The sequence below is a fragment of the Callorhinchus milii genome, unplaced genomic scaffold, assembly GCF_018977255.1.
Source record: "Callorhinchus milii isolate IMCB2004 unplaced genomic scaffold, IMCB_Cmil_1.0 Scaffold13, whole genome shotgun sequence".
Lineage (NCBI taxonomy): Eukaryota > Metazoa > Chordata > Chondrichthyes > Chimaeriformes > Callorhinchidae > Callorhinchus > Callorhinchus milii.
In genome coordinates, this window is record NW_024704754.1 from 9,875,802 (window position 1) to 9,890,371 (window position 14,570).

The following is a 14,570-nucleotide window of genomic DNA, read 5'->3' on the forward strand; positions in this document are numbered from 1 at the left end:
CCACCACTATTAAGTGCTCTAAGACCCTACCCTGCGTGGAAGGCGCTATATAAGTGCAAGTTGTTGTTCATGTGACTTAGCAGTGTATAAAGTGGCTGCTGCATTTATGTACCAAAATAGTCATTGACTTGACAGAGACCATTTAGACAGGAAAAAGCTCTATAAAAATGAATGTTTTTTCTTTTTCCTTTCACTGAACTCTCAATGACACTGAACATCTTTCCCACATCACCGAAGCAGTTTTACAATGAAACAATTTGGGAGACAATGACACACATTGGAGAATGTTACATTTTTCTTTGGAAGTCATTCGACACACATCACTGAACGTCACATCTGAAATACATTTTCATCAGATAAACAGTCATTTGTTAATGATGCTTGCAAGGTGCAGCATATTGTAACTCTAGTGGGAACTGAAGAGAATCTGGGCCAGAGAAACAATACAAGCCTTCTTTCCAATGGGGGACTGGGAAGAGCAGTCTGTTTCAACTCCTAGATAAATTGCATGGGAATCCAGTTTAGACAGAGTGTATATGGTATTGGATGTCATCATTAGTCAGGAGTTGGCCTCTTTTCACTCTGTAAACTTTTTTTGCCACATTGCTTAAATAACAAAGTGGAAACTGTATATGAGCCAGGCCAGGGCCCAAACTTATTGTCTCAGAGAAAACATTAGCTCCTGCCCCTGATCCAGTTGGACGTTATCCACAGTGTGTCACATGCAAAGAGTTATCATATGTTATCATTCACTTCATATCTGTTTGTGTGATCTTGTTACACTCGCTTGGCTGTTGCGTCTGCCTAAATATACAGTCACTAAACGCAACAGTACAACGACAACTTGTATTTATATAGCAACTAGCAATTACCTGAGAAGCGCTTTTAAAATGTTTCAGTGTTGAGTGAGATATAAGGACATTATTAAATTATCCTACATGGGGATTACTTCTCTCACCCTTTGAGTTCTAAAGAGGCCCATTTTCCTCTTTCAGGTTCTTTGTTGCTGCAATGCAGTCAATCCTGATAAACAGGTTAAGGAGCTTGCACCAGCACTTCTAAAGATTTCTTTAAAAATCAGCTTCTGAAAACAAACCTGAAAGACAAAAACAAGCCAGTTTGAACTGCGACTAAGAATGGGACTGGGTGGCGTCCCTTTCTTTACAGCACAGAACGAGGCCATTTGGCCCATGGTGTTTGTGCCGATTTTTTGAAAAAAAGCTCTCCAAATCAATCCCACTCCCCCGCTTTCTCCCTATAGCCCTGCAAACTTGTCCTCCCCAAATGTAAATTATGTTTTCTTGTCACACTTGAAAGCACTTTGCAGCTTTACAATCTCTATCCTATTTACCATCTATATACCTCTTCTGAATAAGACACTCTCTGAGAAATTGTCTTTAACTCCTAGTTTATCTAGTTCCATACCCATCAGCTTCCTTGTTCTCCAGTGACTTTCTGTATACTGCGTCATCTGCCTCCCCAATTTATTCAGTTTGACATCACCTAGTTATTATCTCTTAATTTAGCTCTTGTGTCTCCATCTGGACAGTGTACAGATCTCGGGTGACAGATTTGTTCCATTTGAGTGAACAGTACTTTAAACACAAGCCCTATTGTCAGCCTGACTCTAGCATTGCACTCTTGGGCCCAATTACCCATTTCTTCTCCTCTTTAGAGATTGCTATGGTTGGTGACAGGGAGATTGAAAGATTTCCTTTGAATACAGAGAGTCTGGGGATCAAATTTAAGTCTGTTTGGATATGTGTTCTCGTAGTTAAATTGGGGAGTTATTAACAAATTAAACACCAAGATAGCAAGGAATCACAATCCAAACTAAGACAATTATGTATCTAGTTCAATCCTAGTGCTTACAAATAACTGCACCTCAGCTAGACACAACAAGTTTGAGGGATTATCTGGAAATTTGGTTCTATTTGTAAAAAGAGGATCAATATAATAAAGGTTGTCGCTATATTAAGGAGGTTTTTAAACAGCTGAATGACCCAGAAGCCAGCTGCTCTGAACACCATTGGCAGCCACACCATCCAGTTATACAAAGGTTCCAATTTAGGTTAACTTTATAATTTATTTCATTGCTTCATGCACCTCAGGACTTTACAATAGCTTTACGGGTCCGTCCCTCATAGTATACTATACAACAGTAATAATAATCGTTGTATTTGATATAGCGCCTTATCACATCTTCGAGACATCTCAAGGTGCTTCACAGAATATACTATAACGTGAATTGACTGTATATTTTGTGGGCGAAACGCGGCAGCAGTGTCCCACAAACAGTCATGAGTTAGTGACCAATTTTTTTTAAAAAAGAATTATTACCCCGGAAAAATGATCTACCAATCGACTAACAACCAGATTCCTACTTACTGCTAGATAATCAGAGGCGTATGGAGTAAGGAAACTAGCCCAACCTTTCGCCCTGCCGGGAATCGCATCCAGGTCTCACACTTGCGAAGCGAGTGCTTCAACCACTGAGCTACAGGACTCCATAATAACAACAACAACTTGCATTTATATAGTACCCTTCACATGGGGTAGCATCCCAAAGCGCTTGTCAGTGGTGGAGTCTTAGACACCGAGCCAGGGAAAGTGGGAGGGGGAGGTAACCGGAAGCACAATCAAAAAAGAACATCTTTAGGTGGGATTTGAAAGTAGGGAGGGAGTGGGCAAGGTGGGGGGATTGAGCGAGAGAGTTCCAGAATTTCAGGGGGTAGTGGCTGAAGGCACGGGCATCGATGGTGGAACAGAGGCGCACGAGGGACAAACTGGTAGCCGGAGCCAGCCAAGCAGAGGCAGCGGGTGGTGGGGGTAAACAGATTGGATCAGTAGGGAGGAGCAAGGGCATGAAAATGATTTGAAAACAAGTGAGAAGATCTTGAAATCAATCCGTTCAGTAATTGGGAGCCAGTGGAGCCTGACAAAGACTGCTGTGATGGGAGTGCAGAGTTTTTAATCAATTGGATTTTGTGTATGGTGGAGCTGGGGAGACCAGCAAGGAGGGCACTAGAATAGTCCAGCCGTGAAGTGACAAAAGAGTGGACGAGGGTTTCAACTGTGTCAGTTGTGAGGTATGGACGGAGGTGGGCAATGTGACAGAGGTGGAAAAAAGCGGTCCAGGTCAGGAATGGATATGTGGTAGAAAGGAAAGCTGGGGATCGAACCTGATGCCTGAGTTGCACACGGATACAGACAGTCTGAGGGAGAGTCCTGGGAGATTGATGAGTTCAGACCTGCAGGAGAGAAGACGTTAATGGGAGCCAAAGAGTATGGCTTCCATCTTGCCGATGTTCAGCTGCAGGAAATTTGCACTTATCCCAGGCCTTGGTGTCCATCAGGTTGACAGGACATCAGCGGACTGGGAGTCTGGAGGAGAAGTAGATTTGGGTGTCATCCGCAGACTTGTGGAAATTTACCCCAGGTCTGTGGATGGCATCACCAAGAGGGAGCATGTACATTAGGAAAAGAAGAAGGCAAGAATAGAGCCTTGGGGTACTCCACATGTGACCAGGCGGAGGAGTTATGAAAAACTCTGAGATGAAGTGCTGGCGGTTGGTAAAGTAGGACTCGAACCATGCGAGTGCAGTCCAACTAAGGTGGATGAGGGAGGAGAGGTGGTGGAGGAGGATGGCGTGGTCAAACGCAGCAGAGAGCTCCAGGAGGATGAGGAGGCACAGGGAGCCCTGGTCACAGAGACAAAGGACATCATTTTGTTAATTTGAGGAGTGCTGTCTCTGTGCTGTGCAGAAACCGACTGGAGGTGTTTGAGTAGGGAGTGGAGGGCGAGGTGTGAGTGGGACTGAGCCTGAGGAGAGGGACTGACTTATGTTGTCTGCCAGCAGTGGGTAGAGGAGGGTGTTGAGTGACTAGAAGCTGGGTGGGGAGGAGTCCGAGGCAGGAGGTGGTGGACTTCAACTGGGTGATGGAGGATGAGAGGGAGAAAGGAGAGGAATGTAGATTGGGGCCTTTGGTAGGAGCCATGGGAGGAGGAGTGGTTGATTGAGAAGGAATGGGGGGGACATGGGCCAGAAGTAGGAGGTGGCCAGGTAAATGTTATTTATCTTGGAGATTAAGAAATCCAAGACCTCTTCGGACTTGGAATTAGATGTTAGGATTGAAGGTGCTTGAGGAGGTGGTGGGTGGTGGAGAATAGGATTTTGGAGTTCATTTTGGCCTCCGGAATGACCTGTGAATAGAAGGCAGTTTGGGCTTGAGAGAGGAAGTGACAGTAGGTATGAAGATGCTGGAGCCACAGCTGGCGGTGAACCGTGAGGCTGGTTTGGTGCCTTTTTTTTCTTTTACAGATGTGGATTGGCTCTTTAGGATTTTCCAAAAAGAAACCGTGAGGTCTCGCAGCAGTCTTAAAGTTGTGGTGCACCAATATGGTGACAGAAGAGATTGGGAACACAGTCTGAGAGAATTCACTGCAACTCTCTCTCACTCTAATCGCAGAAGCAACAACAACAACAAAATTACATTTGTATAGCACCTTTCACGTCGGGAGGACATCCCAACAAACCTGAAACAAAGTGAGTGTAACAGTTACTCTGAAAATGTTGATGTATTATCATTTATAATATACCAAATTATTCTATTCAATTATTTATTATCACTATATAATAATATTATCATATGTATTATCATTATAATGCACTAACTACACCAATAATTATAAATGATAATACAACAACAAAATTACATTTGATACACCAAAATTTTCACCAAGTAAAATGCAGGAACTGTCACGCAAACAGGTGACACAGTCAATCCGCTTAACAGTATATTCTGTGAAATGCTTTAAGATGTCTCAATGACGTGATAAGGTGCTATATCAAATGCAGGGATTATTATTATTATTAAAGTTAAAATTGAGTTTTTTGCCAGCAAATTGACCTTAAAAGAGAAAAAAGAAACATGAAGTTTAAATGGTTAGGGTTGGTTGTGGCAACTTTAGATTGATCTGAGACAGACAGACAGACAGACAGACATATGGGAAGAGCGCTCTCACCAGTGAAGTCGCTTGTGGTCCTGGGGGCAGAGTTGGCGTTCAAAGCCAAACCTCCCGTTCCAAACAAAGCTCCAGGAAAGAGCAACAGCAACAAAATCTGAGGGATTTCCTCACCAGACATGTCTCGGGCTCCAGGGTTTAACGGGTGGATCGGGGATCTGTGTAACTTCTGCAGAAGGTACCGCACGGAGCCCTATCGTCTTTGCAGCTCCTTCCCTGGAGCCGGAGCTGCTTCTCGCCTTTGCCTCACGATTCCTTCAACCGGAGATTAAATATCCCTAAACCGCGAGAGCACAGTAACAGTGCCTTTGCCTCCAACGCAGGAATATTTCAGCTGATGTCCTGTCTTTAAATCCCCATTGATCTCCGCCCGTCCCTTTCCCGTCCCCTCGCAGTGCTGTTAATGATTTTCGTGGTTGTTCATTTCCTCCATTGCAATCTCTCTGTCAGAGGGCGACTCGCACTCAGTTCTGCTGTTGACAGTCACGGATCACCAACACAATGACAGAGCCAACGCCTCTGTTGGCTTCTCGCCAGTAACCAGGTGCAGGTCGCCCCTTTTTTTCTAAAGAAGCCCGAATCAATCCCGAAAATATTAAGAGATGAAAGCGGGAGCCTCGGGTAGTGCGATTGTAGCAATTCCACAATAGAGGGCGTTAGCGTTAAGTGGCTTTTTTTCTCAGGCTTTGGTTCAACGCATAAGGTGGGCAGCCCACACCTGACTGACTGCTGTCAGGAGACAATAATAATACAACAACAACAAAATCACATTTGTAAAGCGCCTTTCACGTTGGCAGGACGTCCCAAGGCGCTGAACAGTCAGGGATCAGGACCCGAGCATTGGGGGGCAGGGTTGGGGTGAGGGAGAGCAGAGAGGGAGCGGGGCAGCTAAAGGCACCGTCAAAAAGAAGGGTCTTGAGTTATGCCTTAAAGGAGGCAAGGGAGGCAGCAAGGCAAAGGGACTGTATGATGGAGTTCCAAAGAGTAGGTGCAGAGTGGCTGAGTGGTCGGGCGGGTTGGCCAGGAAACATGGAGCAGCCCGGAGTCTGCTGAACGGAAGGAAAGGACAGTTGATAGGAGGTCAGCAGGTCAGAGAGGTAGGAGGGGGCAAGGCCTTGAAAGTGAGGATGAGGATTTTGAATTCTATCCTCTGAGGGATGGGGAGCCAGTGGAGCCGGGCAAGGGTGGGGGTGATGGGGTCATGGAGCCTGGTGTGGGAGCGGACACAAGCTGCAGAATTCTGGATGATATGCAGCTTGTGGAGGGAAGAGTTGGAGAGACCGACGAGGGAGTTTCTGTAGTTGAGCCTTGAGGTGACGAATGCATGTATGAGGGTTTCAGCAGCCTGTGGAGTGAGGCAGTGGCAGAGTCAGACAATGTTGCGGAGGTGGATAAAGGTAGAGCTGGTCATGGCACAATTATGGGGGAGAAAGGATAGTCAAGGAATGAACAAGACACCCAGGTTCCTGACTGGCTTGGTGAGGTGGAGTGTGCATCCATGGATGCTGATGCTGTCAGTGCCTGAGGTGCGGAGACGCTGGCGTGAGCCAATAAGGAGGGTTTCAGTCCTGCTGATACTCAGCTATAGAAAGTTGGCTCTCATTCAGAACTTGATGTCTGACAGATATTCTGTTTGGACGTCAGTTGTCCTGGAATCGAGGCTGGAGGCAGAGAGATAGAGTTGGATGTCATCTGCATACCCTGAAAGGGTAATGGAAGCCAATTCAATAACAACTTTTAAGAGAGAAGTAGATGGGTATTTGGGGAGGACAGGATTGCAAGGCTATGGAGAAAATGCGGGCCAAATGAGGAACACTGCACGAGACCATGCAGGGGCTGGAAGAGAAACCGTTGGCGGAGACAAATTGGAGATGGTGTGAGAGATAAGACCTGAACCATTCAAGGAAAAAACCTAGAAGGTTGAGGTGAGATGAGAGCCGGTGGAGGAGGATGGAGTAGTCCATGGTATCGAAGCCAGAAGAGAGTTGGAGGAGGACGAGGAGACAGAGGGAGCCCTGGTCACAGATGGACCGGATATCATTTGTGGCCTTGACCAGAGCAGTTTCCGTGCTGTGAGCAGCACAGAAACCCAATTGGAAGGGCTCATGAAGGGAATGGTAGGAGAGGAAGGAGCGAAGCTGGGAAACAACAACTCTTTCAAGGACCTTGGAAAGAAAAGGGAGGTTGCAGATGGGCCAGTAGTTAGAAAGCAGGGATGGGTCCAGGGAAGGTTTTTCCAGGATGGGGGTAATTTATAGCTGTTTTTAGAGGGATGGGAATGATACCAGATGATAGGGAGAAATTGATGTTGTCAGAGAGTAGAGGGGCGAGGAGGCGGAGCTGGGAGGTAAGGAGAGGTGTAAGGAGAGATAATAATAATCATGCATTTGGTCGTGCATTCCATCACCCTCCCACCTCCCCCACCCTTCTTGATTCCAACCCCCAGCTTGGGTGCAAACCCTTAACTGTCCAGTGCCTTGATTCGTCCTTCTGACGTGAAAGGTGCTATATCAATGTAATTTTGTTATTGTTGTTGATATAGCACCCTATCACTTGGAAGGACCTCTCAAAGCACTTCACAGGCACTGTGAAATGGAATTACTCTATTTATAGGCAAATCCACTAGCACAGTTGTGCGCAGCTATGTCCCATAAACATCCATGGAGTGAGTGACCGATTTAATTTGGGGAATTGTATGCCAGGACACCGGGAGAGAGAAACTCCCTTCTCTTTTAAGTAGTGCCATGGGATCTTTATCATCCACCTGAGCAGACAGACGGACTTTGGTTTTAAAATCTCATCCAAAGGATGCCATCTCCGATAGTGCAGCACCCTTCAGCAGTGTCATCTTAGACTTTGTGAATTACTGCAACTGAATTCCCAACATGGGAATTGAACCCACAACCTTCAACCCTCTGTGCCAAGCTGACACTTAAACAACAACAACTACGTGCATTTACATAACACCCTTCACACGGGGTAGCATCTTGGAACGCTCCACAGTGGTGGAGTCTAACCCGAGTCACAGAGAGAGGGGGTAGTAAAAGGAAAGTCCTCAGGTGAGACCTCGGGGAATAGCCTGTACCCCTTTATCACCATTGGACGACATGATAAGGTGCTATATTAAATGCAATGATCATTATTGTTATTATTGACAGGTTCCTTGTCTGTAGTATTGGACTTCCACCCACTCCCCCCCACATCAAATTCAATACAATTGAGCGTGTGTGTTTTGGGGTAGGGGCTGGGTGGAATGGGGAGGGCAAGTTTGCAGGGCTATGGGGAGAGAGCGGGGCAGTGGAATTGATTTGGATAGGTCTTTTTAAAGAGTCAGCACAGACACGATTGGCTGAATGGCCTCTTTCTGTGCTGTATAATTGTATGATTCTATGAAACAAACCTGTATCCCTCCTGATTACCTGCAGGTGGAGTCCTGTAGCTCAGTGGTTAGAGCACTCGCTTTGCAAGTGAGAGACCTGAGTTCAATTCCAGGCAGAGGGCGAAACCTTGGGCAAGTTTCCTTACTCCACACAGAGCCTAATAATAATCCCTCCAAAACCAAAAACGATAATAAATTGGTCATTTTCAATCCATGACTGTTTGTGGGACATTGCTGTGCGCAATTGGCTGCCGCGTTCGCCCACAAATATACAGTCAATTCACTTTACAGTTTGTTCTGTGCAGCGCTTTGGGACGTCCTCCCGACGTGAAAAGCGCTATATCAAATGCAAGGATTATTATTATAATATCAAATTTATTATTTTTATTATATTATCATCATCATTATGAAGACCATTTTTTACAATCCTGTCAACTGGTTTGAACTCCACTCTGAAGCACATTGCATTGGAGTAATGGTTGAGCAATTCAGAGCAATACACTTCCAGTTTCAGGAAGGAGTCCCTATTTGCTTGACATCCATCAAGTACAGTGATTCCTATTAAGAAATCCAACTTGAAAGATGATACATAGTACAAGCACAAGTTGCTGCCTTAGAAGTAAATGGCACATGCATCCCACAGAAAAACAAAAGGGGATTCACAACAAAAGAAACTCAAGCCAGTAAATTATTGATGAGATTTTTTTAAAAATGTTGTTTTACCTCCCCTAAGAATTACATTAATGTATAAAAGGTTTTGCTCCATCAAAGGCACATATCATTAAATATTTAAGACTATCGAAGCAGTTTGCTTCATGCGTGAACTCTGAACCACAGTGACGATGCAACCTGCGAATAATCAGGACAAATTTTTCCAGTCATTATATCCCGATCATCACAAATTCAGTGTAGAAAATACACACTTAGGAGCAATTATCACTGGCTTTGCGAGCATGTAGTCACACGTATTGGAAGAAATGACTCTATTTATGTAACATTTCAGAGTATCTAGATTTTGGCAAATACAGCCTTAATGAAGTCAGCTTTCCATACATTCTTTTAAGATCTGCAGAAAACCGACTGCGAAGTTAAGACTGAATTCAAAGTTACGACAACTTCCGGATAGTCTCCATAGAGTAAAATTAGACCTCTAATATCTTCTCCCCCATAGTTTATGTTACCTCTATGTTACTGATTCAATGTAATTTGTACAAATCTTCAACAAATTCCATAAGCTGCTTGTTTAAAAAAGTGAGAGGACTTCACACAATGGACTTCGCACAAGTGTAAACAAATTATATTTGTATAGCACCTTTCACGTCGGGAGGATGTCTCAAGGTGCAGGACAGTCAGGAATTTGGACCCGAGCAAGGAGTTAGGATCAGGAGGGTTGGAGGGCAAGGAGGGTAGGGGTAGGAGGGTGGCTGAAGGCGCGGTCAAAGAGGAGGGTCTTGAGACATGATTTAAAGGGGGCAAGTCAGGGAGCAAGGCAAAGCGACTGTGGGATGTAGTTCCAAAGAGTGGGGGCAGAGAGGCTGAAGGCCTTGACCGCTGATGGTAGGGCGGGCCAGACGGATGATGTGGAGGAGGCTGGAGCCTGATGAGCGGAGGGAGTGGACAGGTTGATAAGGAATTAGCAGGTCACAGAGGTAGGAAGGTGCAAGGCCATGGAAAGCCTTGAAGGTGAGGATGAGGATTTTGAACTCTATCCTCTGAGGGATGGTGAGACAGTGGAGCCAGTGGAGGGTGGGTGTGATGGGGTCATGGAGCTTGATGCAGGAGAGGACACGAGCTGCAGAGTTCTGGATGATCTGCAGCTTGTGGAGGGAAAAGTTGGCAAACAGTGTGTTTGAGTAGTCGAGCCTAGATGTGGTGAACGGTGATCGAGGGTGTCGGCGGCCTACGGGGTGAGGCAGTGGTGGAGTCGGGCGATGTTGCGGTGGTGGGGGAAGGCAGAGCGGGTCATAATAATAATAATAATAATCCTTGCATTTGATATAGCGCTTTTCACGTCGGGAGGACGTCCCAAAGCGCTTCACAGAACACACTGTAAAGTGTAAAGTCATGGTACGGATGTGGAGGAAAAAGGATAGTTGAGGGTCAAATATGATGTCAAGGTTCTGGACTGGCTCAGTGACATGGAGTGTGCATCTCTGGATGGTGATGCTGCCAGTTTCTGAGGCATGTAGGCGCTGACAGGAGGTAGCAGTTGGGAGGGCAGAGGCGGCTGAGCGGATCTCTTCAATTTTGGTCTCGAGGAAATCCAGCATCTCCTTGCAGTTGGAGTTGGAGGAGAGCATGAGCGAGGCATGCGGGGGTGGGCGGTGAGCCGGTAGATGGTGCAGAAGAGGAGCCTGGGGTTGTCCTTGGCCTCCAAGATTGTCTTGGAGCAGAAAGACAATTTAATGGAGGTGAGGGTGGAGCGGTAAGTTTTGACATGGTCCAGACAGAACTGCCGATGGATCGTTAAATTAGATTTGAGCTAGGTGTGTTCGGCAGCACGCACCTGTGCCTTGAGAGAGCAGAGGTAGCTGGTGTACCAGGGTGAATTGTATGTGCAGGATATGATTCAGGAGGTACTCAGAGGAAGGGTATCAAAAATGGTGGAGAAGGAGTTGTGGAGGAGAGTGACCGAGGAGGGTACGTCATTGCCGGGGGGGAGTGGGAGGATTTCAGGTGAATCCAAGGCAGTGGAGAGGGAGTGTAAGGAGATATTTTTTCCAGGGGTGGTAGGAGATGGTGGTGGGCTGGTGGGGAGAGGGATTGAAGTTAAGGGAGATTAAGTGGTGATCCAAGATGGCTTTGTCGGTGATGGTGACGTTTGAGATGCTGAGGCCCTGGGTAATCATCAGGTCAAGCTGGTGGTCATGGACATGAGATGCAGAGTGGATGTGGAGTGAGAGGTTGTTAGAGGAGAGAAGTCAGTGGAGATAGAGCAAGAAGGGCAGGATGAAGTCGCCTGGGATGAGGAGGTGTTCAGAGCAGAGGCAGAGGCAAGCTAGAAGGTCATAGAGGAAGATGGGGGAGGGTTGCAATGGGGATGAGGGGGCGATAAACAAGGAGAATTTTAAGGGAAAGATTGGAGGATGGTAGAGTGTAAGCTGCTCGAAGGAGGGGAAGGAACTGGAGGAGTAAGGGGATAGGCCAAGTGAGGTCTTAGAGATGAGCCACACCACCACCACGGTGGGTAGGTCGTGGAATATAGTGGAAGGTATAGCCGGGTGGTGTGACCTAAGTCAAGGGGAAGGTGTCACCTGGGTTGATCTGGGTTTCTGTGAAGGCGAGGATATCAATGTTTTCATCAACGATGAGATCGTTGATGGTGAGGGCTTTGTTGGAAAGGAGGGGACATTTTGTATGGTGATGCGAAGGGGACAGTCGGCAAAGGAATGTGTAAGATATGAGGGGAGGTGGGTTCGAGGATTGGCAGTTAGGGGGAAATGTGGATGAGTCAGGAGAGCTTTATCTCTGGTGTCTGGGGTCAGTGGGCCTTGCGGCGATTATGGGGGATGGTGCAATCAGTGACGCTGCTGCTGGACAGAGAGTGCCACAGTGAGCCTAATGGAGGATTCCCAGGCTGGAGCAGAGAGAGGCTTTGGGACGGTCAAGTGGCAATAGGAGGTGAGGAGGACGGAGGGAGAGGAGGACAGAGCAGGAGTGATGCAGATTAGAGGTCAGAGATGGGGCATTTTGGGGGAAAGCAGCTCGGATCGGGGGTGGCAGCCAAAATGTGCACGCCAAGACTAGCGGTTGGCGGGGCATAGTCAGCCAGTAGGCATGGAGACAGCGGGGGCTAGAGTAGACATCGCAGAAGGGGGAGAGGGGCCAGAGCACTCGTGTTATTTACCAGGTTTCCCAAGAAGCTTATGGTGTCAGGGTTTTTCTATTTCTTAACATTGCGACCGTTTATCTTGTACACTTGAGCTTTACATAACATGGGTATACATTAAGGGGTGAGAATTGTGCACTTGGCATTCAACATGGGAATCAAGAGAACTAAGCAGACCAATAGAAAATGTTTTACTACTTAAACTTAAGGATAATGGGGGACGCAGCAACCGGGATGGAATACTAATACACCACATTCCAAATCTGCACTACACGTAGACAAACTCAGTGGGAAAACACAATCTCAATGGTGGAATGGCCATGCAAACGAGGCATACTAGTTAAAGACAAAGAAACCAAAGAAAGGGTAGGTGTAGTCAGAATTAAAAGAAATGATCAGTCCGATGACGAGACTGATTATTTTGAGTACCGAGATTGTGATTGATAGAAAATCAGAATATAGGTAATTGAGGAGATCAAAACGTTGAAATTAGCTGAACCAGGCAATTTAAACACACAAATGGGAGATAATGGGGAAGCTAATACCTCAATCCTGCAGCCGTAAACTGAGGCAATTTAAGAGGTCAGGCGACCTATCTAGCAAAATTAAAAGAAAGCAGAAAATAAATAGTAGGATGAGTAGTGTGGGCTCGACCATACTTGGCTCAATATACCCGAGCGTAGATTTAGTGAATAGGGCATCCAAGCACCAAACGGTCATTTATGGGAGGGATGGATTGTTCTTGGGATATTGCGTGGGATTCAGGAAGAGATGAGTTTTTGGGGTTCAGGCGAGGTAATAAACGTACCAACAACAAACAGGAGAGTAAGGGGTCAGAAGTGGGAACCATGAGGGAAAATGTCACAGCACGGAGTTGGGAGGGAAACTAAGAATGCTTAATCAATTCAGGACTTGGGGAAATAACCTTAGCAAGGGGACCGAGGAGCAAAGATTGTAGGCAAAACTTCCAACACGAGAGGAGATCCAATACTGCATCTGAACAGCGGGGCCACCTTTCTCCAGGAAGGATAAACAGGAGCAGTCATTTTGGCTCTTGCAGCTGGAGTGCTAGCGGGGTTGCAGGCCACTAAAAAGAATAGGGACTGCGCAAAAGCCATTGTTAGAGAAACAGAGCCAGAACTTATACTCAGTTAGACAGACATGAGAACATTGTTAATTAAATGAATATATCGCTTAGAGAAGCAAAGGCAGAGGTAGAAAGGCTGAACGAAGAGCTTTGACAAGCTGAAGGTATAATAGGGTAACGTAGCCTACAAGACAGAGAGAGCAGCAAGCTCAAATAATAGATTTAAAAAATGAACTCCAAGGAGAACTCATTAACAGAGAACACACCAAGCAGTTGATTTTGCCTCAAAAGCTGGAATTTGCGCATGGGAAAAAACCCACATTGCAAGTAAAGAAGAAATAATAATAATAATCCTTGCATTTGATATAGCTCTTTTCACGTCTTCTAGACTCTCGAAGTGCTTCACAGAATAGACTATAAAGTGAATTGACTGTATATTTGTGGGCGAAACGCGGCAGCCAATTGCGCACAGCAGTGTCCCACAAACAGTCGTGGTTTGAAGTGACCAATTTATTATTGTTTTATTTTCTTGAGGGATTATTATCAGGTGTGTGGAGTAAAGAAACTTGCCCAAGGTTTCACCCTGCCGGGAATCGAACCCAGGTCTTTCGCTTGCAAAGCAAGTGCTCTAACCACTGGGCTACAGGACTCCAAATGCAGGAAACTATTAATACCCACAGTGAAAGCGTGAAAGCGTGTTCACTTTGAAATCTCTAACAGGTGTAAGGCCTGATATGAACGATGCAAAACGATGGCTGAGTTCCACCCTTGCAATCACAAACTTAGTTACTTTACCAAATAAAGTAGCAGTTCAAATTTACCTATAGTCTGTCATAAATAGACAGTGGAAAGATTTAATAAATCCTAAACGGGACAATTTAGTGGTAGCATTGAGCGAGATTAAAAAAAACATTATCCAGGAAAAAGGCTTCCTGAAAAAATGGACCCCTTTTAGTAAGGGGTACCCCAGGATCCCAGCTTCCAAAGTCACCAAGTAATTTTCCAAAGAGTTATGGGGAGAGATATTCCACATGGCAATGATTCCAGAGTGAAGAGGGTTTGTGCTTGCATCAGAAGTAGATCCCTTGGAGCCAGAACAGTGGGAACTGATAGTGAAGCATGCTGAGAAGTATTACTGGTATTGCTAGTCTCTAGCTTAGTGGTTAGAAAATTTGGCTTGCAAACAAGAGGACCTGGGTTCGATTCCAGGCAGGGCAAAACGGTAGTAAAGTTTCCTTACTCCACACTC

General features: G+C 45.9%; 1 protein-coding gene across 4 annotated transcripts in view; it reads right to left on the minus strand.

The window, feature by feature from the left end:
- Nucleotides 1-5,480, minus strand: part of b4galt7 (xylosylprotein beta 1,4-galactosyltransferase, polypeptide 7 (galactosyltransferase I)) — a 45,343-nt gene extending 39,863 nt beyond the window's left edge. For all 4 annotated transcript variants that reach the window (XM_007909884.2, XM_007909883.2, XM_007909882.2 and 1 more), the window contains exon 1: nucleotides 5,027-5,480. In XM_007909884.2, the coding sequence (XP_007908075.2) occupies nucleotides 5,027-5,147 (121 nt within the window). In that variant the 5' untranslated portion in view covers nucleotides 5,148-5,480. The remainder of the gene's footprint in view (nucleotides 1-5,026) is intronic.
- Nucleotides 5,481-14,570: the final 9,090 nt, after the last annotated feature.